At 48.5% G+C, this 27,697-nt stretch overlaps 1 protein-coding gene across 1 annotated transcript; it reads right to left on the reverse strand.

The window, feature by feature from the left end:
• Positions 1-2,468: 2,468 nt before the first annotated feature.
• On the reverse strand, positions 2,469-4,460 carry LOC137824841 (uncharacterized). Its single transcript, XM_068630518.1, has 2 exons — positions 3,544-4,460; positions 2,469-3,102 (listed from the first exon to the last, which is right to left on the reverse strand). Exons 1-2 carry the CDS (start codon positions 4,458-4,460, stop codon positions 2,469-2,471), a joined length of 1,551 nt encoding a protein of 516 aa, XP_068486619.1.
• Positions 4,461-27,697: the final 23,237 nt, after the last annotated feature.

Genomic DNA, 27,697 nt, shown 5'->3' on the forward strand with positions numbered 1-27,697 from the left:
GTCTTAAAGCGCATTTAAGGTTATGAAATGTTCAGCGCCTTTAAAACGTTTAAACCGCCTGAAGCATTTAATGTACCTTAAAACGCTCGAAACGTAAACTTTAATTACCTTTAAATAGCTTTAATTACCTTATACCTGACAAATGGATGTTGCTGTTCTGACTTGACTGTTATTACATGTGGAGGACCTCACAGCACCGTGACCCAACTTGGGGGTATTCTCCTTCCTTGGAGTGCATCTGGCGCAAGGGGTAACTTTTTGGGTGCCAACTCATGCCCCGAAACCTCTAGTGACTCGCTTTGAGAGTGTATCTACCTTCCTCTCGTACCCTGCACCTGGTTACCCTTGGGCGTGACCCTCTCATGAGTCGTATCTATCCCAAGGGCCTCTCTGGGTGACATGGGCACTTCGCGAGTCAGATTGCTCTCCACTGGCACTAGTACTATGGCCTTGAAGCCACCCTTATCTTCACTTATCATTGTTTCTGCACTTGGCGGGCCCGAAGCCTCCATGGCGTCACTCCCTCCATGGTCTTTCCTACCCACGGGTATCGGGGAGCGACACTACCGGTGGCTTGTTTGGCGACGCTGTATCTTGGCGGCACCTTGTCTAGGCGACGCCTTATATCGGCGACGCCCTTCTTTGGCGACGCCTTGTCCTGGCGACGCCTTGTGTAATTATTCTGTTGACTTCCTTGTTGACTTGCTTTCTTTGACCCCTTCGCATGGCCACACCACATGTTGACCTTGGCCCCGACGCTGACTTTGACTTTGGTCAACGCCCGGGGGCGGGACGGTACACAAGCCCCCCAGTCTTGAGCTGATTACTTGTTTTCAGCGAAAAGACTAAGGCTTTGCCCTCATCGTACACGTGGCACCCTAGTGACGTGTCACTCTTTAGTCAGCTGAGGTGACATCCTTCGTACCGCTGATGTGACACTCTTCGTACTGCTGATGTGACCTTCTCTGTATTGAAGATGTAACATTCTCTGAGCGGGAAAAATGACGCTTTGAGTTACACTCTCAATCTCTTGACACGTGGCCTAATCACACGGTCACGGTTTGGCGCCTCTTGCGCTTCAAGTTGATACTTAATCCCTCGACACGTGGCTCAATCGCACGGTCCCAAATTAGCGCCTCTTGGGTTCGAAGTGTAACGTTTAAGACTTTGAAATCCCGCGCCTCAAACACTGTTCTTTTCACTCTTTCGATACTTACTTGTAAATTTGACAATTTATTTTGCTGATTTGACTGCTCCCTTAGCTTCTGTTTTTGCGTATCTGTTTTCTGCCTGCTTTCATGCCTGCTTTTCTCGTTCTATCGTATAATTTTGCTTGCTTTGTCACATTGAGTGCGTTATCTCTGACGCCTTTCTTCATCGCGTTAGCCCTTAACTTTTGAGTAACATGTGACCCTCTCTCGCGGCGCTTCGCTTGGCCTTCGTATCCGCGAGGAGTCTCCCTCGTGAAGGCGCTGATTTTGGCGATTCGTGCCTTTATATTTCTCCTTTTCTTCTCTGGCCTCAACATCGCTCCAAGGCATGGAGGACCCTTTTTTTTTTTTTTGACCCTGTTCTCGCCTATTCTCGCTCGCAGCGAGTTGGTCTTTTTGATCTCTTCTCGCCTGAACTCACTCTAAGGTGAGAAGGACTTTCTCTGGTGCCTCGACTTGCCCAGGGGTTACCTGGATGCACTGAGGACTTTCTAATCTCATCTCGTACCGCGGCTAGCTGTTCATACTTGAGGAGGGGGCGTCCCGAGGGAATCCCTTAACCCCTGCTCAAGGACTAGGTGTCCGGTTTGTACCTTTCTTGCCAGAACTCACTCGAGGGCGAGGAGGACTTATCTCTGGTACCGGGGCTGGCTATTCATACTTGAGGAGGGGGCATCCCGGAGGAATCCCTTAACCCCTGCTTAAGGACCAGGCGCCCAGGTTTTAACTGGTACCGGGGCTAGCTATTCATACTTGAGGAGGGGGAGTCCCAGAGGAATCCCTTAACCCCTGCTCAAGGACTAGGCTCCCGGATTTTAACTGTTATCTGGACATACCTTTGTTTCGATCTTCGAGTATGCGCTCACGAATCTTGCTCTAATTTGACTCCTGCTTTTTTATCCGGCGACGCCTACATCTGGCGACGCCTTCTCCCGTGTCGACGCCTTATCTCGGCGACGCTTGCACTTGGCGTCGTCTCTTCCTGGCGACGCTCCCTCTTGGCGACGCCTCACCCAACGGTTGCACTTGGCGTCGCCTCATCTTGGCGACGCCTTCTCCTGGCGACGCCTACACTAGGCGTTGCTTTTGAATCATTGTCTTTGTTTCTTAACCTTTGATCTTACTCTGAGAGAGAGGAAAAAAATGAAACCGAGCTTTCTTGAACTTTTCTTTTTCTTTCTTTTTACTTTGGGTGACCTCATTAAAAAACCCCCGAGAGGGAAAAAGAGTGTCCCCTTTACAACTGTGTATTTCAACTTAATTGAAGTAGAATTTTAAATTGGCCGCATTCCAACTACGTGGAATGGGGCCTCCTTCCAAAGTCTCTAGGTTGTATGAACCATTCCCCTTGGCATCGGTAACTCTGAAGGGTCCGGTCCATTTCGGAGACAACTTGTTCTCTAGCTCATATGGGTGAGCCTTCCTCATGACTAAGTTACCAACTTGAAATTGCCGCGGCTTCACCTTAGAGCTATACTGTCCCTCCACTCTTGCTTCTTCCCTGGCTTCGTCCAGCAAGTCCAGATTCACTCGCCTCTCTTCATTGGATTCTTCGGCCACAAAATTCTGGTAATGTGGCGAGCTTTCGTGGATCTCCACTGGGATCATCGCATCTGACCCATATACTAGCCTGAAAGGGGTCTCCATGGTGGAAGATTGGGGTATGGTATGGTACGCCCACACAATCCTTGGCACCTCTTCTGCCCACGCCCCTTTACCTTTCTCCAATCTTCTCTTCAGCCCTCTCAGCAAAACTCTATTCGCTGACTCGACTTGTCCATTTGTCTGGGGGTGTTCCACTAACGCGAACACCTGCTTGATGCCCACCTCTGCACACAGGTTTCTCAGCTGTTGGCTCGCAAACTGGGTGCCATTGTCGGACACCAGCCGCCTAGGCACACCGAAACGACATACAATGTTCTTCCAAACAAAATGTTGCACCTTGTGCGCGGTTATCTGGGCCACGGGCTCCGCCTCTATCCACTTGGTGAAGTACTCAATGGCGACGATCAGGTACTTCATCTGTCTTATCGCCAGTGGGAACGGGCCTAGGATGTCGATCCCCCAAGTATGGAAGGGCCATGGATTATATATGGATCTCAACTCCTCTAGCGGCGCCTTGTGCCAATCAGCATGCATTTGACACTGCTTGCAACGCTGGGCGTATCGCACGCAATCTTCTTTCACTGTTGGCCAGTAGAAACCGGCGCGTATTACCTTGGAGGCTAAGGTCCTTCCTCCCACGTGGCTCCCACAAATACCTTCGTGGAGTTCAGCCATTATCCTGGTGCATTTGTCGCGGCTTACACATGTTAGAATGGGGTGCGCAAACCCGTGCCTGAATAAGATCCCATCTACCAGGGTGTATCTCGCAGCGTTTCTCTTGATCTTCTTACCTTCTTCTGGTTCTGCTAGGAGAACCCCGTCCGCTAAGTATCGCCTGTACGGCGTCATCCAAGTGTCTCCCTCAACCAAAGTACATACTTGCATGTGGTTTCCTTCTTCAGGCGCGTCCACATATGTGCCGATGCGAGGTGCCCTCATTTTGTCTTGAGTCAAAGAACGATGACTCCTCGGTTTTCCTCTCACTCTACAAATATGGAGGACGTTATCCTCCACGAACTTTCGCGGAGCTTTGAGCGTCTCTTGAATTACTGTCCTCTGTCTGCCCCCCTTGCCTGAGCTGGCCAGCATGGCAAGCAGGTCAGCTCTAGCATTCTCCTCCCTTGGGACATGTACTAACTCAAGAGCATTAAATGCTCCCTTTAGCAATTGGGCATACCTCAAGTACACCGCCATTTGTGGGTCCTTATCTAGGAATTCGCCCGAGACTTGCCCCGTGATCAGCTGTGAATCACTCTTTACTAAGAGGCTCTGCGCCCCCATCTCTTTGGCCAAGAGCATCCCTGCGATCAGTGCCTCGTACTCAGCTTGGTTGTTGCTCGATTTAAAAGCAAAACGCAAAGCTTGCTCGATGAGTACGCCATTAGGTCCTTCCAGGACTATTCCTGCTCCACTTCCTTGCTGATTGGAGGAGCCATCGACCGAGAGCAACCACTGTGACCCTGACTCCATTTCTTGGTTGCCTCTGGAGGAGAGCTCTGCGACGAAGTCCGCATATATCTGCCCTTTAATAGATCCTCTGGGCTCGTATTGAATATCGAACTCCGACAGCTCCACCGCCCAGCGAACCATCCTTCCAACAACATCAGGTTTTTGCAACACCTTCTGTATGGGGAGGTTCGTCATCACCACAACTGTAAAACTGTGAAAGTAGTGGCGAAGCCTCTTGGCGGAAAAAACCACCGCCAACGCTGCCTTTTCTAGAGACTGGTATCTGCTTTCTGGCCCCTGCAACGCCTTTCTCACGAAGTAGATGGGCCTCTGTACTTGGTTTTGTTCTTGAACCAGCACAAAGCTGGTGGCCCACTCTGTCACCGCAAAGTATAATCGGAGCGGGACGCCTGCCACTGGTTTGCAAAGCACTGGTGGCGTCGCCAAGTACTCCTTCAATTTGAGGAAAGCGGCTTCGCACTCATCCGTCCAAACAAACCTGCTATTCCTCTTGAGGCACTAAAAGTATGGGTGCCCCTTATAGCCTCCAGCCGATATGAACCGTGATAAAGTCGCCATCCGCCCTGTCAGCTGCTGCACTTCTTTCACTGAGGTTGGGCTCCTCATGGCGATGATGGCTGCGCACTTGTCTGGGTTTGCCTCAATTCCTCTTTCCGTGAGCATGAAGCCTAAAAACTTCCCTGCCTCAACCCCAAAGACACATTTCTCAGGGTTCAGTTCGAGGCGATATTTCGAGATGGTGGCAAACAACTCTTCCAGGTCTGTTGTATGTTGCCTTCTATCGCGCGAAATTACCACCATGTCATCTACGTAGGCTTGCACGTTCCTTCCCAACATGGGCGCCAGGACCTTGTCCATTAGCCTCTGATAGGTGGCGCCCGCATTCTTTAATCCAAACGGCATTACTTTGTAGCAGTAGCTGCACGTCTCGGTCATGAACGTTGTTTTACCCTCATCTCTCGGGTGCATCTTGATCTGATTATACCTTGAAAAAGCGTCCAAGAAACTTAACATTCCGCAGCCTGAGGCACTATCCACCAGGGCGTCGATGCTGGATAATGGATATGAGTCCTTGGGGCATGCCTTGTTCAGGTCCGTGAAGTCTACACACATCCTCCACTTCCCATTTGCTTTTTTCACTAGGACGACGTTGGCCAGCCACTCGGGGTATTGGATTTCCCGTATGTGTCCGGCGCTCAACAGCTTCTACGTCTCTTCCCTTATCACAAGCCACCTTTCTTCATTTAACTTTCTCCTTCTTTGTCGCACGGGGCGGACCGTGGCATCCATGCTAAGGTGGTGGCACAGAAAATCAGGGTCGATGCCCGGCATGTCTAAGGCGGACCATGCAAAAGCATCTAAATGACGTGAAATCACCTCCGCCACCTCATCCTGTTCTTCTTGGCTCAACAAACGCCCCAGCTTGAACGCTTTGCCGCTAATCCGCCTCTCCACCGCGTTGGCCGCCGGCTGATCCCTGCTATCTTCCTTAAGGGGCATCACCCGGTAGTGCTTTCCAGGCGTCGTCTCTTCTACGGGCGATGTGTCGTCCTGCCTCTCCTCTGCGTGCGTGTCTGCTTCGGGCGTCGCCCTCACCGTTGGCGTCGCCTCGTTCAAGGGTTCTACCTCTACCTCCATCGCCGCGTCTGCACTTGGCGGACGCTCGAACACCATGAATACGCCCCTCTTCGTTTTCAGACTGTTCTCATAACATTTCCGCACTTCTTCCTGATCTGACTTGATGACGATCACTGTGCCGCTGAGATCCGGCAGCTTCATCTTCATGTGGCGCGTGGAGGCTACTGCGTTCAGCCTGTTCAACGCCGGTCTGCCCAACAAGATGTTGTAGGCTGAGTTGGCGTTTACGACTAAGTACCTAATGTTTTCGGTACGTGAGGCCGCTCCATCCGAGAATGTCGTCCTCAATTCCAGATAGCCTCGTACTTCTACCTGGTTGTCAACGAACCCATATAAGCACCCTGTGTAGGGTCTCAAAAGGTCAGGAGACAACCGTAACTTGTTGAATGTCGACCAGAACGTAACATCTGCGGAGCTTCCTTGGCCGTGACAACCGAAATGACCACGGGGTCATTGTCGAGCGGCACGACATCCTATAGATCCGCCCTCGTGAACACAAGGTCTGACTCCCACGGGTTACCTGAGATTCTTTCTTCAATTGAATTGACCCCCCTCGCATATTTCTTCCATTGGGAGGCAGTGGGTCCTCCCCCGGAAAAGCCACCAGAAATGGTGTGGACTTCGCCAAGGACTGGCATCTCGTGCGCTTGTTCTTCCACTGGTGCTGGCAGGGTCGCGGTCGTGACGAGCTCTGCAATGTAATCCTTCAAAAACCCGTTTCTCACCAACTCATCTAGCTGGTATCCCAGCGACAAATAGTTGTTGATGTGATGACCGAAAGCTTCATGGAACTCGCACCAAGAGTCCTTGCGAGGCCCTAACACCTTGTCGGTCTTCGCCGGTCGCCTCAACCTTTCAGCTATATTGGGCACGGCAATCAGATCCTTCAATTCCACCACAAAGTCGTACCTCGCTGGCCTAGCCCTTTCCCTGGCCAGGCGATTTCCTCCTGCTGGACCCCTGGGCTAGGGTTTTCTTGTCTCATAGGGGCGCCTCCCATCTGGCTTCTTCCTCCCCGTCGTGGTCTCGTTGACCCTGACGGGTTGAGCCCACATCTGCGCTCTCGGACGTGAGGGTACGACGCTGGTGCGCTTCTCACACACCTCTCCCTCAAAGGCGATATGCTCCACCGCGCGACGCCTTATTTTAGCGAAGGTCCTGGGGCGGTTGCGAATGATGGATTCGCAAAAAGGTCCGGGACACACGCCCTTTCTAAATGCGTACACGATCATGGGCTCTTCCGTAGTACCAACCTTTACTACTTGGGCCCCGAAACGGTTGATGTACTCCTTCAAGGTCTCTCCTTGATATTGTTTCACATCAAACAGGTCATACGAAACTGGCGGAAGGGCCCTGTTCGCTAAGTATTGCTCCCTAAACAAACGCGACAGCTGCTGGAAGGAGGTGATATGGCCGTTTGGAAGGCTGATGAACCAATCCATGGCCATCCCCGTCAAGGTGCTCATAAAGAGCTTGCACCTAACGGCATCGGAGCCGCCTACTAGCACCATCTGCGTGTGGAATGCAGTGAGGTGCGCCTGAGGATCCTCCATCCCGGTGAAGATCACCTTGGGTCCCGCGAACGTGATGGGGATCACAGCTTCAACAATCTCCTGCGAGAAGGGTGTGGAAAACTCCCTTGGTGGGGTGAGAAGCTCGGTCTCATTTTGGTCACGTTGCCCTTAGTTAACGCCCAAACCACGGCGCAACTCTTCATTGATACGATGGAGCTCATCGTTTCTCACGTGGGAAGCCGCGAGATCCGCCTGCATACGCTCTTGCTCCGCCCTTGATTCCGCCATTTCATCTTGCAGCCCCCGCATCATGTCCATGACCTGCTGCATGGACATTTCCTCGCCTGCTGCGCGCGTGGAACCTTGTCTCGTGCCCCTCATTCTTCACTGTTTTCCTCTGAAACTTCCCTAGTTGTTATGGTAGCTCTGATAAATTTCCTGAAACTTGCGATGGGACTGATGTTTTAAATCGGCCCCACGGTGGGCGCCAAATGTTTCGGCCGGTTGACCTGGGTACGTCTTTGTGCGTAACCTTGCCCGTCAGCTAGGGACACCTTCCCTCTGGAAATCTGTGGATACCTGCAAAGAAGGACAAATGGGCGCTCTAGCGGCCGTTTGCACTCCAACGCTAGAGTCAGCTAGCAAGAAACACCAAAACTTTGCACCTCCGTATCGGAGCACCGTGAATGGTACTCTGAAGGTGGTAAAGGAAATGTGTATTGTGTATATTTTCTCCTTTTGGCAAACAACCTTTCTCCAGTCCCTTGTCCGTAGCCTCAAGACTCGAGCAAGCAACTAGAGCGTATTCTGGGAAAATTTGCCAAAAGTTCTGATCCTTCCTGTTGACCAAAACGCTGGAGCTTTGCCTCGTCAAACTTGGATCGACGTATGCGCCGTGTCAGCCTCCGTCCTTCACCGCGATCCACCTCAAGAACCTGCAAAAGAACAGAACGGCGCCGTTGCGGCCGATCGCGCTCCGACGCCCAAGTCAGCAACTGAACCACCAATTACTTAAGAGTAAAACTCAAGAACTCTAAGGAACCGTGACCAGTTCTCTCTCAGTATACTCAAGAACTCGCAAGCGTAAAGAAGACAATCTGAACGTGCGTACCTCAGAAGTTCGTTGGAAACTCTTATATACCTGGACACTTTCTCTCTCTTGGCAGTTACACATCTGGACACGTGGCTCGCATCCAGCTGTACACGTGCCATCATCTGGAGCATCCTTGACTTGGGCGCTACTTCTGACTCTTCTTTGGCTAAGTTACTTATGCATGATACTACTCAGTGCATAGTTGCCTTGGAGCGCGATCTCTTCTGGATGGCGAGTTAGGGTGCCTTCGTACACACCTTCCCTGTGGTCTCGCCGGCCGCCTTCATGATCTGCACCACCTGTTTCACCGTGTATGCTCAAGTGCGCTATCTCCCGAGCTCGTTCTCTAGCCAGCTGGGAAATGACCATCTGCCTTCATCTTCGGCGATGTCCTTGCTTCGGCGATCTCTAACCACTAGGTCGCCTGGGTTCGCATCTGGCGACTTCATCTTCAACCCGGTGACCGCCGGTTCTGGTGTGATGGAGATCAGAGCACGCCAACTTAATAACTGGCGACTACACGAGCCCCCCGACTTCCTTCCCTTCTGCCAGCCAGGCGTCCCATCAACACGCCTATACAATAGCTCGATGCCACGTCATCACTTCCGACTACCAGGGCGGTACACAAGCCCCCCAATCTTAAGCGAAGACTTGTCCAGCGAAAAGACTAAAGGAGTCACGTCAATACCGATCTACGTGGCGCTGGCGCAGAATTCCAAACGGTTGTACTTTCTGCTTTCCTGACGCTCCACCAACCACTCTTCCAATCGCTCGACACGTGGCTTCATCAACGGTGACCTTTAATTGTCGTTTGCGCTTCCAAAACCCATTCGAAAAACCCTTAAACCCATTTCACTTCTACTGTTCCATCACTTCTTTGCTTTCTCAAACGCTTCAAGCTTCTTCTGCAAAAACTCACGACGCTCTTCAACCTCCTGAATCGTCAACTTCCTTCATCGTTCTTCCGATCATAAAAAGGTACTCCCTTTACTTCTTCTGCTGAGTTTTCCTGCATTTTAACCAATTCGCATCATCCATTAACTGTCTGGTGCATACGTTGTGGGTTGTTTCTTCTGTTTCTCCCTTTTCGTAACTTAGGGCTTCGTCTTCGTTACAACGAACCTTCGTTCGTTCGTTTTTCACCCTTCTTTCACGATCGACTCAGCCTCTGCGAACCCTGCTCACCTTTCCTTTTCTTTTTCCTTTGCAATTTCCGCGACGGCTCGAACAAAGACCACCGCGAATCCTCCTCCCTCGTCACGAAACCCTTCATCTCAAGCTAACAACCCACCACGAGCACCTGGTGCTTCTTCTTCCCAGGCTGAGAGGCCTGCAACCTCCCGCCCTAACCTGGCTCAGGCTACTCCACCAGTCGCCGGAGGAGCCTCCATTCCTTCCCCAGACTTCAAAAAGCTATACCCATGGGCCAGCTCGACATTGCTGAAAGAAACGTCTTTGATAAACTCTGAAACGGCAGTACTCCGACTAAGGAAAGGGGATCAGTCGGATCTTTCCTTTCACAAGGAGCACGATAACAAGGTGACCATGCTGCCTTGCCACCCTGAGGAGCCGATCTGTGCTGACGACAAAGTGAGCGGTGGCGAGTCGTTCTGCTTCCTCTACACAACGTTCTTTAAGAAGGTGAAGCTCCGACTTCCCTTCACTCTTTTCGAGCGAGAGCTGCTAACCGAGCTCGATATCGCCCCCGCCCAGCTTCACCCCAACAGTTGGGCGTTCGTAAGGGCGTTCCAAATCATGTGCGTGCATCTGGGGCTGCCAGCGTCAGTGGACGTTTTTCTTTTCCTTTTTGAAGCCAAACACCCGGGAGATTGCCTGTGGGAGGTCGATCCTCTCTATCTTCCAACAATCCTACAAGGATTGGAAGGGCAAATTTGTCCAAGTACGCCAAAATGATCAGGATGCCTCGATGCTCGACGGGTTTCCCTTGTACTGGGTAAACAACGGAAACAAAGACGCCAAGGGAAGCTTCAGGAGGCCAAGAAGTCCTGACAGCATGGGTGCTTTGGACAAGGATCTGTGCCTCTTCTGGAAGAGCGTGGCAGACGCCAATATCACCTTCCTCACCACTGCGCTCATCTCCTTCGAGTTCTTCGAAGATCAACTCGAAGTTCGCATAGGTTAGAGCTCACCTCAGTGTCTAAGTCATTACTCTTGGCGATACTTCTGCTAACTGTTTCTGGGCGTCTTGTCTGTTGTGCACAAGACTTTGGTTTTATTTTCTGCACCACTTATCTGCTTTTGTTGCATTCTGACTTATGTGTTTACCTTTCTCTCTGAGCTAACCCAGGTACCTTTGTATTATGCAGATCGTATGTTGGGCAAGGGAAAACTGGCTGAACTGAGGGCGCTCGCCCGAGCCCATAGGTTGGCGTCGGGTTCCCAGACCGTGCCAAATTCAGTGGTGGAGATCGCCGCTGCCCAGGGCAAATCGCCCCCCAAAGGCTCAGCTCCTTCCGAGGCCCAGCCCGCCCAACAACGCAAAAAACTCGTCCTCAGGAAACCAAAGAGGAAAACCCCTCAAGTGGTTCATGAGGATGAAGAAGAAGACGATGAGGCGACTGAGGATGGCCTTATCACTAAGAGGAAGAGGGTGGCGCCTTCCTCACCACCTGCTCCACCTCCTCCCCCAACATCAACACCACCTTCCACCCCAGCTCCACCTCCAACACTGCTTCCTCCCCCAGCTCCCACATCGCCAGTCCAAGCAGTTCCCCTGGCATCTGCACTTCCTGTGGTTGAGGCTGCCGAGCCCAACTTTATGGAGAACCCCCCGAGCGCCTCCACACCCTATGTATCAGCTGGAGGGGGTCCTCCTTCAAACGCCTCAACCGCAGATGCTGCACCAGGCGGGGATGAAGGTGCTCACAACTCGCCTATCCTCATCACCGAATCCCCGACGTCGCCACCACGCCAAGAAGCTCCCATTCAACAACCAACTCAAAAAGGTGGCGGCGAGAACCAACAACAAGCTCCCCTGGTGCCCCCACGAGCAAACCTCTCACTTGAGGTAAAAAGGGTGTGGGAACCCTTCTCAGCAAAACTCAAGATGATGGCGGAGGACTTCCCCTCCATCATATCCAAAGCTGTAGAGAGTTCCAACAAGAAGCTCCAGGATGACATCTCCGTGCTCCAAGAGGAGAATCGCACAATAAGGATTGAGGCGGAGAAGTTATCCTGCAATCTCATGCTCGCGGAGATCGATCACTCCCGAGTGGAGGATGCTATGAGCACCGAGCTTCGGGAGGCACGCAAGGAGGCCACCGATCTACGCCATAAGGTGCAGCTCTTAGCTCAAGAGAAGATCGAGCTGGAGAGCAAGCTGGTCCCTTATCGCGTCAAAGTGGCTGACCTGGAGGCGTTAATCAAAGCAGATGCCGCCAAGGTAAAAAACCTCGAGAAAAGGTCAGCAGATCGGGAGGTCTTTTTGGGCAAAGTCGAAAAGGAGAGAGACGACACCATGGCTAAACTCGCCGAAGCCAACGAAGAAAATGAGAAGATCACCACCAAGCTGGCCCAGGCGCAAGCGGAATCCAAGAAGGTTACTGAAGACCTTCTTCAAGCTCGGGAGGGGGCTGAAGAACTGAAGCAGCAGAACGAGGGGCTAAAGAAACAGATTGAAGAACTTGAGCTGAGTTCCGCCCAGATTCTCGCCGCTAGATTCGATGCTGCCCGGGAACAATTCGCCTGTCTGTACCCCGACTTGGATCTCTCCATGGTGTCGCTGAACAACGAGGTGGTGGACGGGAAGGTTGTTCCTTCTGAAGACTGACTGCTTCCCTCCATCCACGATTCCTATGCTTTCTCCTTTAGATATACTTATTTGTAATAAACTTTCCCTTTTCTTGTACATGCATTATGAACTGGTGTTACCTATGCTATGACATTTTCCACTTCTTTTTATACTCTCTTCTTGTTAACTTTATCTTCCTTGCACAAATCTCTTTAGACAAATTAACTTAGCAACTTCGTAAGCGCAATTGTATACTATCCGCCTCGAACCATCAGCTTTCTAACAATAACACTCTAACAACTTATTACCTCAAGGTAATGAACCTTAGCGTGAAATCGCTCTTCAAATAACGAACTTCAACCCAACTAATGGCTTAAGACACAGCTCATCTGACCTGCCTTATCAAAACGGGTCCTGACTTTCTCGCCATTGCTTGAATTTCTCCTGGTCGCCAAAGACTCTTGGCGATATCAGCTTCCTCTTGCCTTCACAACTTGGCCATTGTTCCTTTATTTGGGGGTAGAGGCGCCTTTCGGATCCTTCTCTACCTCCCTGAGCTTCAGAACAAAAGACCGGGCGGCTAGGCGTTCTCTTCGAACCTACCTTAGCCACCTTCCAAACTTCTTCCACCCTTTGCACCATACCTGAACTCGTTCGAGACGAGAAGGATTTTATCTTGCCTGAACTCGCTCATCGGCGAGAAGGTCTTTAACTCGCCTGAACTCGCTCATCGGCGAGAAGGTCTTCAGCTCGCCTGAACTCGCTCATCGGCGAGAAGGTCTTTATCTCGTGCCTCCACATTGCCCCAGGGGTTACATCTTCTCTCCCCAGAAACACTGAGGACTTTTTGCTGGTGCCTCTACATTGCCCCAGAGGCTACATCTTCTCTCCTCTGGAAGCACTGAGAACTTTTTACTCTTCCTCGCCTGCACTCGCTCGACGGCGAGGAGGTCTTTATCTCGCCTTAGGACGCGCGAGGGCGTTGAGGTGTTTTAACTGGTGCCTCCGATCGCCGAAAGACGATGAGGACTTTAAAACTTTTTAGAAAGCATGCAACATAACTTCAACTTGCCTTAAATAACATATAAGTGACAAGGTCTTTCTTCAAAACTTTCGGAAAACAACAAGCATGCAATCTAAAACACTTTAAACTTCGAAAACTCTTCTTTATTGGGCAGCCTCATTAAAAACCCTCCTTAGGGAAAAAAGAGTGCCCCTTCCAAACTGTTTTAACAGAAACATTGTAAAGCTCTTCGTGTTTCTTTTTACTTACAAAGTTCTTAACTGTAATATAACTTGAGGTGCGTCGCGTTCCAAGTGCGAGGAATCGCCCCTCCTTCCAATGTCTCTAAGCGGTAGGCGCCGTTCCCGAGCGCCTCGGTTATTCTGAACGGTCCCTTCCACTTAGGCGACAGCTTATTCTCCATCTCGCACTGGTGGGCCTTCCCTGCAGAATGTTGTATGCTGAAGGAGCGTTCACGACAAGGTACTTGATTTTCTCTGTTCTCGAACCCGCCTCATCTGTAAACGTAGTACTCAACTCAATGTACCCCCTGACCTCCACCTGGTCACCAGCGAAACCATACAAACACCCTCCATAGGGCCTCAGCTGGTCAAGGGGTAGCTCCAACTGCGTGAAAGTCGGCCAGAACATCACGTCAGCCGAGCTTCCTTGGTCCACCAGAACCCTGTGGACCTTCCTTCCTGCTGTGATCAGCGAGATGACTATGGGGTCGTTGTCATGAGGCACAACGTCCCGAAGATCTTGCTTTGTGAACGTAATGTCCACATCCGGCGAGTGGTCTTCAAACATATCCACCGTCATCACAAACCTTGCATACTTTTTCCTCTGTGACGCGGTGCATCCACCACCCGAGAAACCTCCTGCAATGGTGTGGATTTCTCCGTGGGTAGGAATCTCGTGCTGCTGAGCCTCACCACCTGCTGGTTGGGAGCTCGACGCGCCCCCCGTCCTTCTATCCAGCAAATAGTCGTTTAGGAACCCGCTCTTGACCAGATCGTCGAGCTGGTATCCTAAAGCCAAACACGAATCCACGGTGTGGCCAAAGCCCTGGTGGAACTCACACCAGGCGTCTGGCTTTGGTCCCAGCACCTTGTCGCCCACCTTCTCGGGCGCTTTCAACCTAGCTGATATATTGGGAATGGCGATCAGGTCCGCCAATCCCATGACAAACTTGTGCTTTGGCGGGCGATTGTACTCCCAGCGTGCTGGTTGAGGGCGCCCTGGGCCCCTGCCCTTGTTCTTCCTTGGGTCATAAGGATGGCGAGTCCTCTGATCCCTCCTGGCCGCCGCTGTCTCCAGCACCCTCTGTGGCTGGATCCTGGTCTGGGCACGTGGCCTAGCGGGAGCCACGCTTCCCCTCTTCTTGGCGACCTCACTCTCATCGGCGATGTGGGCCACCGCAAGTCGCCTGACCTCAGCAAATGTGGCAGGGTGAGCCTTGATCAATGCCTCGCAGAATGGTCCAGGCAGCACGCCCTTCTTGAATGCGTAGACCAGCATCTCTTCGTCTTTGGCTGGCGAGCGGACCATCTGCGCCCCAAAACGATTCAGGTAGTCCCTGAGGGACTCTCCCTGATACTGCCTTATGTCGAACAAATCATAAGACACCCTAGGCGGTGCCTTGTTCACGATGTACTGCTCGACGAAGATCTTCGAAAACTGTTGGAAGTTGGTTATGTGACCTGTAGGCAGGCTCATGAACCATTCCAGCGCCGTTCCCTGGAGGGTGCTCACAAACATCTTGCAGTACACGGCGTCTGATCCTCCTGACAGCATCATCTGCGTATGGAACGTGGTGAGATGTGCCTCAGGATCCTCCACGACGGTAAAAACAGCTTTCACAGGTACCACACTCGCAGGGATAGGCGTGTCGGTAATCGCCTGAGCGAAAGGCATAGGAAAAACGCGAGGCGGCGTTGACGGCGCGACCTCTTCAGCGACTGGACGTGCTCGCTGCTCCTGAAGAGCTTGACGCAGCTCTTCAGTCACTCTGCTAAGCTCATCATTCCTGGCCCGAGAGGCGACCAGGTCCTCGTGCATTCTTGCCTGCTCTATACGCGAGGCTTCCACATTCGCCTGCAGCGAGCGCATGATTTCCACCATCTGCGCCATAGTCATGGCGCCTTCAGCAGCAACGGGCGCAACTGGACTTGAACGGTTGCTTCTCATTTTTCTCATGAAAACTTGACAAATCACAGAGTGCAATGAACAACACCTTCTTCAGCGACGATCGATTCAGCGATCAATCGGTCAGAACTTCGCGAAACTTCGAAAGAAACCTCAAGAACACAAAACCTCCACAAAAACCCGCAACTTCACCAAAGACCAACGCTTCTTCCACGAAAATCCCAACGAGCCAAAGAACTCAGATCTCACCGATCAAAACTCGCGTAAGCAGCAAAAAACTTCACCTCACCGAACAAAAACCCAAACGAACGGTGGAAAACGCGAAATTACCGAACAGAACCTAGATGAACAGCGGACAATGGTTGCACCAGCACACAACCACACAGAAACTGCAGAAACCTCCAAAAACTCACGCTGCGGATGGGAACAGGTTTTACACGGTCCCACGGTGGGCGCCTCATGATCCTGCCTGTTGACCAAAACACTGGAGCTTTGCCTCGTCAAACTTGGATCGACGTATGCGCCGTGTCAGCCTCCGTCCTTCAGCGCAATCCACCTCAAGAACCTGCAAAAGAACAGAACGGCGCCGCTACGGCCGATCGCGCTCCGACGCCCAAGTCAGCGACTGAACCACCAATTACTTAAGAGTAAAACTCAAGAACTCTAAGGAACCGTGACCAGTTCTCTCTCAGTATACTCAAGAACTCGCAAGCGTAAAGAAGACAATCTGAACGTGCGTACCTCAGAAGTTCGTTGGAAACTCTTATATACCTGGACACTTTCTCTCTCTTGGCAGTTACACATCTGGACACGTGGCTCGCATCCAGCTGTACACGTGCCATCATCTGGAGCATCCTTGACTTGGGCGCTACTTCTGACTCTTCTTTGGCTAAGTTACTTATGCATGATACTACTCAGTGCATAGTTGCCTTGGAGCGCGATCTCTTCTGGATGGCGAGTTAGGGTGCCTTCGTACACACCTTCCCTGTGGTCTCGCCGGCCGCCTTCATGATCTGCACCACCTGTTTCACCGTGTATGCTCAAGTGCGCTATCTCCCGAGCTCGTTCTCTAGCCAGCTGGGAAATGACCATCTGCCTTCATCTTCGGCGATGTCCTTGCTTCGGCGATCTCTAACCACTAGGTCGCCTGGGTTCGCATCTGGCGACTTCATCTTCAACCCGGTGACCGCCGGTTCTGGTGTGATGGAGATCGGAGCACGCCAACTTAATAACTGGCGACTACACGAGCCCCCCGACTTCCTTCCCTTCTGCCAGCCAGGCGTCCCATCAACACGCCTATACAATAGCTCGATGCCACGTCATCACTTCCGACTACCAGGGCGGTACAAGTTCCAACCCCGTTTCCAACGTCCAAGGTTCTATTTAAACGCCTCTAGCATTTAAAGCGTCTTAAAGCGCATTTAAGGTTATGAAATGTTCAGCGCCTTTAAGACGTTTAAACCGCCTGAAGCATTTAAAGTACCTTAAAAAGCTCGAAATGTAAACTTTAATTACCTTTAAATAGCTTTAATTACCTTATACCTGACTTGACTGTTATTACACGTGGAGGGCCTCACAGCACCGTGACCCAACTTGGGGGTATTTCGTCGTGTGAGTCTTCCTTCCTTGGAGTGCATCTGGCGCAAGGGGTGACTTTTTGGGTGCCAACTCATGCCCCCAAACCTCTAGTCACTCGCTTTGAGAGCGTATCTACCTTCCTCTCGTACCCTGCACCTGGTTACCCTTGGACGTGACCCTCTCATGAGTCGTATCTATCCCAAGGGCCTCTCTGGGAGACATGGGCACTTCGCGAGTCAGATTGCTCTCCACTGGCGCTAGTACTATGGCCTTGAAGCCACCCTTCTCTTCACTTTATCATTGTTTCTGCACTTGGCGGGCCCGAAGCCTCCACGGCGTCACTCCCTCCATGGTCTTTCCTACCCACGGGTATTGGGGAGCGACACTACCGGTGGCTTGTTTGGCGACGCCGTATCTTGGCGGCACCTTGTCTAGGCGACGCCTTATCTCGGCGACGCCCTTCTTTGGCGACGCCTTGTCCTGGCGACGCCTTGTGTAATTATTCTGTTGACTTCCTTTCTTTGACCCCTTCGCATGGCCACACCACATGTTGACCTTGGCCCCAACGCTGACTTTGACTTTGGTCAACGCCCGGGGGCGGGACGGGACAGACACTATAGATCTAGGGATCCCATGCAAACGAACCACTTCTTGAAAGAAGAGGTTTGCAATATGACATGCATCATCCACTTTATGGCAAGGAATAAAGTGAGCCATCTTTGAAAAACGATCCACTACCACAAAAATGGAGTCCTTTCCCTTTGATGTCTTGGGCAATCGTAAGATGAAATCCATAGATATGTCAACCCAAGGCATTGAAGGGATAGGAAGAGGAGTATATAAACCATGGGGATGCATCTTAGACTTAGCTTTGCGGCAAGCTATGCATTTATCACACAAACTATGAACATGTTTATGCATATGAGGCCAGAAGAAATGTTCATGCAACACATCCAAAGTTTTAGCAACCCCAAAGTGACCCATTAAACCCCCCTCATGTGCTTCTCTAACAAGAGATAATCTAATATAGCATTGAGGGACACAAAGACGTTTTCCTTTAAAAAGAAAGCCATCTTGTATAAAAAAAGTCTTTGTGTCCTCCTTTAAGACACTCTTGATAGATGAGAGAAAAATCAAGGTCATCATGAAAAAGTTCCTTAATGTGATCAAAGCCAAGATATTGAGAACTTAAAAGATTTAGCAAAGTGTATCTTCTAGAAAGTGCATCCGCCACAATGTTTACTTTGCCTTGTTTGTGTTTGATCACATAAGGAAATTGCTCAATGAATTCCACCCACTTAGCATGCCTCTTGTTAAGCTGGTTTTGGCTTTTCAAATACTTAAGAGATTCATGATCACTATGTATCACAAACTCTTTAGGAAAAATATAGTGTTGCCAAGTAAACAAAGCCCTAACAAGTGCATATAATTCTTTATCATAAGTGGAATAATTGAGATGACTTCCCTTCAATTTCTCACTAAAATAGGCTATGGGGTGGCCCTCTTGAAGGAGAACAGCCCCAATGCCTATGCTTGAAGCATCACACTCAATCTCAAATGTCTTAGTGAAATTAGGAAGGGCTAAGATGGGAGCATTAGTCAATTTTTCTTTCAAAGTTTCAAAAGCTTTTTGTTGTGCTTCTCCCCATTGAAAAACCACATCCTTTTTCACTATGTCATTGAGAGGCGCGACAATGGTACCAAAGTTTGGTACAAATCTTCTATTAAAAGAAGCAAGTCCATGGAAACTTCGGACTTCATTCAAGGTTTTCGGTGTAGGCCAATTTTGAATGGCCATCACCTTTGTTTTGTCCACATGGACCCCTTTGCTACTCACAACAAACCCTAGGAATTCTATATGATCAAGAGCAAACATACATTTAGCAAGATTAGCATACAAATGTTCCTTCCTAAGGGTTTCTAAAACTTGCCTAACATGCAACCTATGGTCATCCAAAGATAAGCTATAAATGAGAATGTCATCAAAGTAAACAACAACAAACTTACCAATGAAAGGTCTAAGAACATGATGCATGAGGCGCATGAAGGTACTTGGTGCATTAGTTAAACCAAAGGGCATAACTAACCACTCATATAAACCAAAGTTGGTCTTAAAAGCCGTCTTCCATTCATCACCCGGTTTGATACGGATTTGATTGTAGCCGCTTTTAAGATCAATCTTTGAAAAGATTTTTGAACCATGCAATTCATCCAACAAATCATTAAGCCTGGGTATGGGATGCCTATACTTAATTGTAATGTTATTGATGGCCCTACAATCTTGATGGAAACCAAGTAGAGGATGCTCAAGCCCATGAAGCCCAAGCCCAACAAGGGGCCCAAGCCCAATGAATCACTAGGAGCATGGCAAGAGCTTTGGGACAAGAGTATAATAAGATGGCTCTTCTTATTTCTTTTATAGAATAGGGGTGCGGATGTAATAAAAAGGTGTAAGTAGTAAGGGAGGCTAGGGGGAGTGTAGATAGGAGTTAGGAGGTGCCAAACTAGGAAGGGAAGTCACACTTCCTTCATGCACTAGTTGGCGCCGAATTTGATGCTCATTTGAGGCACATTTGGGTTTGCATTTCAGCACCTTATAGGCTATAAGTAAAGGTGTTGCCCATGTACAAATCAGATTTGGATTTTAGAAGTAGAGAGACTATACTCAAATTTAGAGAGAAATTGTGAGTCTTGAGTCTTCTTCTTCCTTTGCCTTATCTTGTGTGCAATGGTGAGCTTCAAGTGGCGGCACTCCTTCACTTATCTTGGAGCAAGGTTCCAAGTGGCGTGATTGCTTCTCTAAGTCTCAAAATCCAGCAAGTTAAACTCCATAAGTGTTTCTTCTTCCATTTCTTTCCATTCCATTCGGTAGTTTAGCATTTCTTAGTGTTTCCTTTCATTTGCACCGATTTAAATTGTGTTTCCAACTTTGTTTCCATTGTGCTGTTCGTACAGTAGCTTAGTCTTACTTTGCTGTTCGGTTTTTCCATTCTTGTTCTTCATTATTGTTGTTTGATTCCATTTGACAATATATGGACTTCCATATGAGCTTTGGTTTGGTGCAAAGTCTTGGTGAGTTCTTGAATTAGAACATTGATCCAATTCTAAGTAAAGTGCCATTTCGCCATGTGCCATCCTTTTTAGGCACTAAGATGATAGGCATAGCACAAGGGCTCATGCTATCTTGAACCCACCATTTCTCAATCAAAGCCTCAACTTGTTGGCGAATTTCCTTGGTTTCACTTGGATTGGTCCTATATGCTGGACGGTTTGGTAAAGAAGAGCCCGGTATCAAATCAATTTGGTGCTCAATCCCTCTCAAAGGTGGAAGTCCTTTTGGAGGATCTTGAAACACATCTTGAAACTCTTCTACCAAATTTTCCAAACAATGAGGACTATCAACAAGTGGTTCTATCTTAAGAGTTCTAGGGATGGCTAAGAAAAGAGGATGATGAGCCACTATTTCCCTTTGAATCTCTTGCCTAGAAACAAGGAGTGTAGGCTTAGAACTCTTATCTTTTTTATCTTTTTCACTCTCCCTCTTTTTCTTCATTATGATTTGGTCCTCATGGACTTCTCTAGGAGAGAGAGATTTTAAAGTAACCTTGTGACCATGGAAATCAAAAGAAAGTTTGTTGGTAAAGCCAACATGAAAAAATTTTCTATCAAATTTCCAAGGCCTTCCCAAAAGAACATGAGTAGCTTCTATGGGCACAACATCACATAATACCTCATCTTTGTATTTTCCAATAGAGAAATGGATGAGGACTTGTTTATTCACAACAATTTCTCCTATTTCACTAAGCCATTGCAATTTGTAGGGCTTTGTATGAGAGATAGTAGGCAATCCAAGCTTATCTACTACTTTTGTACTAGCCACATTATCACAACTACCCCCCATCCACTATCAAAGAGCAAATGTTGTTTTGAATAAGACATCTTGTATGAAAAATATTTTCCCTTTGACTTTCATCAAAAGGTTGTGAAACTTGGCCAAGAAGTCTTCTCACAACTAACAAATCCCCTTCAAGTGGACTCTCACTCTCATCCTCACTAGACGCCCTAGATGGTGAAGAATGCCTAGGTGAATCTGAATCATGCTCACTCATAACAATGCCATTATGCACAAACATATTCCTTTTAGAAGGACAATTAGCCACAATGTGACCATAACCCATACACTTAAAGCACTTCTTACTAGACGATCTAGTTGGTGATTTAGGCCTAGAAGTAGATGGCTTAGGTTCCTTGGGTTTGAAAGAAGAATCTTTAGAAGGAAATTTTGAAAAAGACTTTTTGTTCCTCCAAGAATTGTTGTAGTAACCATCATTGGGAGCATTTTTGAAAGAATTTTTCTTAGCAAGTTGGGCTTCCACCTTCATTGCAAGATGAACTAAAGAACCCAATGATGAATACTCTTGTAACTCAACAATATCTTGAATATCCTTCCTTAGACCACTCACAAACCTAGCAATCATAGCTTCCTCACTTTCCTCTAATTCAATTTTAAGCACAAGCGTTTCTAACTTTTTATAATATTCATCCACATTTAGCGTGCCTTGTTGAAACCGTTGGAGTCTCAACATGAGGTCTTTCCTAAAATGTGGGGGCACAAACCTAGCGCGCATTTGATCCTTTAAAGAGTTCCAAGAGTCCACGGGAGGACCCTTGTGATAGATAATGTCCTTTACAACACCATGCCACCATTTCATGGCATAATCACTAAACTCTAAGGTGGCTAGCTTAAGCTTGTGTTCATCTTGGATCTCATGGATCTCAAATATTTGTTCACACTTTGCTTCCCAATCTAAATACACATTAGGATCACTAGAGCCATTAAAACAAGGAAGCTTGACCGAAGGTAGCCTAGCCTTTGCATCTTGGTAGAAGCCATTTCCATGGTGATGTCTCTCCCCTTGGTTGTGATGCCTATGGCCATGGTATTGGGGTGGAGTTCGCCTTCTCCTATGATCCTCTTCACGGCCAAAATCATTTGAAGAACCTCTTGAAGAAGGTCTATGAGAATGATGCCCATCATGGATAGAGGGAGATGGCCTAGCTTGTTGCACCTCCATCTTTTGCAATTTCTCTTCCAAACGCCTAATGGTGCGTTGAGCTTCATGCAATTCACCAAGGACCGAAGCTTTGGAAGGAGATTGCTGCTTGTAGGATGCATCACTTGAATAGCCAGCCATTTGCAAATGAAAACAGCAAACACACAAAAACAGCAAACAAGTCAAGAAACAAAGTTAGCAAAAAAAATGAATTTGGCAACCAAATTGCCGAAGTGAATTTGGTCAGAAAAAGAGGTCACTCTCAAAGAAATAATGTCCCTACACCAATCTGATCTTGAGGTCTTGGAATCCTCAAATGAAAGATGTCAAAGCAAGGCACACCAATCTCAAAGCCAACCACAACAAAACCAATGAAGCAATAGAGACAAACAAGAAAAAGTATAAGCAATGAAAGGCTAGAACAAAAGGAATACTAGATGTTTGACAAACTCAAAGATTAATGAACAAAAGACAAGCAAGAAAAAATAAGGAACTCAATGAGAAAGTACGCACACAAAAGAATACTTAAAGAAAAGCACTTGAGTAGATGAAGAAAACAAAAATTAGCTATTGGAAAATATTTTTTATGCAAACTGGGCTTGATGTTCACTGATTTAACTGGAATGATATAAAGCGAACTGGATTATGAAATTTAAACCACAGAAACTTCAAGATCTTAGCTCAAAAATGGCACTAGAATTACGCAAAAACAGTAAGCCAATTAATTGAGATAAAGTTTTCAAAATCGCTGCCAGATTACCGTATTTTTTTCGGCAGAATTGTACACTTTTTGTATTTCATTTATCATTTTTTGTGTACTTTGAATTGTTGAGTACTTCTTTTTTCTATTCTTTTCTAACACTTTGAAGAACACGATAAGGAAAAACAGTAAGCACGTTTTTAGAAAAACAAAGGAATCCTAATAGGAATGAAAAACAGAATTATGAACTAGCAAAGACATAATGGAAAATGATGTATAGGAACTTGTATAGGTCTAGAATACAAGCATGAACTCAATCTAAAACAGAAAATGCACACAGGACCAAATATGAAACTCAGAAAATTATATGACACCAAAGCAAGAAACAACAAATTCAATAAAAGTACTACAAGAAGTGATGACAATTATGGAAAAACAAGACTAAGACAAAACTTGTATGGATTCAAAAAGGAAAATACTCAAACATATGATAGGAAAAATAAAGAAAACAGCAAGAAAACTCAAATAAGCCTAAAACAGAACCGTAAATTGCAAGAAATTTAAAGAGCTCTTGAAATAAACTGCAACACAACTAAAAAATTAAACAAGAACACACGTAAACTCCTGATACCACATGATATGATTCCAATAGCACATTATGAATGATTCTTGACATTCTTAGGAATCATCTTGAATTGGATATGAGATAGGCACTTTAAGATAGAATTGGATCAAGGTTTTATAATCAAGAACTCACCAAAACTAGTACCAAAACCCAAACTCATATGGAAGTTCCATGTACTGTCAAATTCAACCGATTAAAATGGAAGGAAAGGCAAATGCACCGAACAAAATGAGTAAGAACTGAATTGCACCGAACATATAAGCTAGCAAATGAAAAAGAAGCAAAGATGAATCGGCAAAAATGAAAAGACCAAACCAAAGCAACAAGGAATTGAAAAGTTCCAAACAGAAAAAGCTAAAAAGCAAGCTAAGACATGAATATAACAAGAGAAGGAAGGAAGGAGAAGAGAAAGCTCATGAAGATGGAGGAATGGTTGGATGATCACGCCACTTAGAGGATGGTGACTCCAAGATGAGTGTGCAAGCCGCCACTTGAGGTAACCATGGGACTCTCAAGATAAGACTAGTGAGGAAGGCACAAAGCTCTCCAATGCTCTCTCAAAAATTGAGTATAGTTTCTCTAATCAAAATTCAAATCTGAAAAATAGAAAGGCAGCACCTTAATTTATAGCCTAGAGGTGCTGAAATGCAAAGCTAATAAATTCAAAATTCCCCCTGTTCCGGCCGGTTGACCTGGGTACGTCTTTGTGCGCAACCTTGCCCGTCAGCTAGGGATACCTTCCCTCTAGCAATCTGTGGATACCTACAAAGAAGGACAAATGGGCGCCCTAGCGGCTGTTTGCACTCCGACGCTCAAGTCAGCTAGCAAGAAACACCAAAACTCTGCACCTCCGTATCGGAGCACCGTGAATGGTACTCTGAAGGTGGTAAAGGAACTGTGTATTGTGTATATTTTCTCCTTCTGGCAAACAACGTTTCTCTAGTCCCTTGTCCGTAGCCTCAAGACACGAGCAAACAACTAGAGTGTATTCTGGGAAAATTTGCCACAAGTTCGAACCTCATTTCCAACATCCCCGGTTCTCTTTAAATGCCTCTAGCATTTAAAGCGTCTTAAAGCGCATTTAAGGTAAAGTTCAGCGCCTTTAAGACGTTTAAACCGCCTGAAGCATTTAAAGTACCTTAAAACGCTCGAAACGTAAACTTTAATTACCTTTAAATAGCTTTAATTACCTTATACCTGACAAATGGATGTTTCTGTTCTGACTTGGCTGTTATTACACGTGGAGGGCCTCACAGCACCGTGACCCAACTTGGGGGTATTTCGTCGCGTGAGTCCTCCTTCCTTGGAGTGCATCTGGCGCAAGGGGTGACTTTTTGGGTGCCAACTCATGCCCCCAAACCTCTAGTCACTCGCTTTGAGAGCGTATCTACCTTCCTCTCGTACCCTGCACCTGGTTACCCCTTGGCGTGACCCTCTCATGAGTCGTATCTGATCCTGCCGGCAACTTGAACGTGGGTGAATCGCTTCGTAACACTTTCTGCCCTGTCTTCGCGACTGCGTCTCCTGAAGAATCACCTTCTGAACTCTCTCTCTCTCAGATGTCTTCAAAGTGTGACCTGCAAAATACACAGACGGCGCCTCTAGCGGCCGTTTGCACTCCGACGATCAAGTTAGTTCAACAGAACCACCAGAAACTGGAAACTTAGTAAAAATGTGTGTGTGAGAAACTTGCACTCTGTTTTTTTCTCCTCCCCACTCTCACTCTGATTCTTGCCTTTTATCTCTCTTTCCCTGCTTCTGGGCATAACAGAATTCTGTTATGCTTTTCTGGCATGTGTCAGAACCCTGTCGTGCTTTTCAGAGAAAGCGTACCTTCAGAATCAGCAATGGGGAGCGTGAGAGTCTGCGCATGTCTGCGCTTGGCTGCGCCTGTCTGTACCTTTAGCGGTACGGAGTGCTCTTTTGTCTGGACCGCACCCCTCTCAGATGGTGACACGTGGAGGCCTGCAACTCACATCTAACCACACACGTGTCACTTACTGGAAGGGCTCTAGCGCCTCTCTTTGTCCGCCTAAGCTACGCCCTCGCGGAGTAACTTAGGATGCTTTTCTTATCTGGGTAAATTGCACACTCTTAGGAGTGGTCGTCGGGTGTGGCTGGTCTAGGCGCACTCACCGAACGTTACTCTCTGTGTAGGCGACTTACCCTTCTGGATGACACGCACGTAACGGGTTGAGGGAATCACCAATCACTGACTGGCTTACTAGTTCCCTCAGGCCACTCTCGTGCATGATTCCTTGAGGTGTGCTCATGTGAGGTCTATGCGTAACGCTCTTGCTGGGAACCTTAGTCCCAGTTTAACTGCGTGTAACACGAGACCCCGATGACAATACACCCGATGACTGATCAGTGTTTATTCGCTACTCGCGCTCTGCCTCCAGGCGCGAGTCTGGGAACTGGTCTGCTGGTGGCCACTTGGCTACTGACCACCGATCACCATTCTGGGTGATCTATCCCCCGACCTCTCTGCCGCCTGATCTGTCGGTGGTCACTTGGTTACTGACCACCGATCACCTCTCTTGGCGATCGTCCCCCTACCTCTCTGCCACTTGGTCCACGTGTCACCCTGCGAGCGGTCCACGTGGTTCTCTGACGCTGACGTCATCGACTACCGATGACCGATCGGATCACAAGCCCCCCAGTCTCGAGGAACTCGTTCTCAGCGAAGAGACTAAGTGGTCGTGCCCTCAATCCACGTGGCAAGTGGGGCCGCCTCACGTGCCACCTCACGTGCTGCTTCTTTAACGTTTGGACTTCCTTTCTTAATCTCGCGACACGTGGCCCCATCAACGGCCAGCGCTGTGCGTCGCTAGCGCTTCTTTCATTCAAATTGGCGCGCCCTTCCACTGTTCCTTCATCTTCTTCATTTGACTCCCAGACTCTCTGCGAACCTCTCTTCTGCGCACCCGTCTTTCTTCAAATTCTCTGTGATCCTAAACTCTTACGATCATTCAAAGGTATGGTTTTTCTTTTCCCTGGCCCCTTTTTGGTCATCTTTACCGATTGCATTTATCATTCTAGTTATCATGCATCCATCTTCCCTGTTTTTCTTCTTCTCAACCCGCGCTAGGGTTTTTCTCATGTTTCCGCTTTGACTTCTGCCTCCCCTTCTTTCTCCTTTACCTGGGCATTTCTTCCTCATTCCCTCTCTCTGTTTTTCACCGAACCATCCATCACTCTCTCCCTTTCTATTTCTGACCCCTCGTTTTCCTCCATTGCAGCTATCTCTCGATGGCTCGCTTGAAGCAGACCGCTCGTGTCATTGCCTCTTCTTCTGGTGCACAGCCCTCCGCGAGTGCACCAGCTTCGCCACCGCCTGTCGTCACCTCATTCCATGACAACGCCAAGGTCTACGACTGGGCCCCTCTAGCGTTGCTATCTGAAACGTCCACCTTGCTACCTGAGGACCATCTTAACTCACTTCTGAGCCACGACCCGGACGAACCCTCGTGTTCCATAGACAGGGAAAACGACTTCCACATCCGAGTCCGCATCCCTCCCCGAGGGATGCCCATTTGCGCTGACGACAGGGCCACCAATGGGGTGCCCTTCGTTTTTGTTTACTCCGCGATCTTCAAAAGGTTGAGGCTGCGACTCCCCTTCACCTTCTTCGAGAAAGAGCTGATGATGGAGTTGAACGTCGCGCCCTGCCAACTCCACCCCAACGCCTGGGCCTTCATCCGGGCGTTTCAGATCCTGTGCAACCACTTTGGGCACAACGCCTCGGTGGAGGTGTTCCTTTACTTCTTTGATGCGAAGAAACCAGGGGATAGGTTTTGGGTCAGCCTGAACGGGGTTGTTGGACGGGTGCTTCTGGGCCTGTACCAGCAGTCCTTCAAAGACTGGAAGGGCAGATTTTATATGATATCCGCCACCCCACAAAGCCCTCATCTGCTCGAGGGGTACCCCCTCTACTGGGTCCCCCAGGTTCAATTTAAAAAACCCAAGGATCTCGAGACCATGGCCCCCTACGAGCGCGAGCTGTGTGGGTTGCTCCTGGGGGCTAAGTATGACTCCGCTCGCCTCATTAAGGATGAGTTTGATGTGGTTTCCCTGAAGAAATATATAGGTAGTTCTTTCTCTGCCGCCCCTTAGGACATTTATACCTCCTCATGCATGCTCTTATACTTTTCACCTTGCTTGCATCTTTTAGCTGTCTAATTTCCCTCTTTCTTGCCTATGCAGATTCAATGTCAGGGAAAGATAGGAGGTTGGCGGTGTTGGAGCTCGCTAAACGCCGAGCGGCCAAAGGGACTGGCTCTTCCTCTTCCACCACTGAGCCAATC

Source organism: Phaseolus vulgaris, chromosome 8 (assembly GCF_000499845.2).
Source record: "Phaseolus vulgaris cultivar G19833 chromosome 8, P. vulgaris v2.0, whole genome shotgun sequence".
In the NCBI taxonomy this organism is placed as follows: Eukaryota; Viridiplantae; Streptophyta; class Magnoliopsida; order Fabales; family Fabaceae; genus Phaseolus; species Phaseolus vulgaris.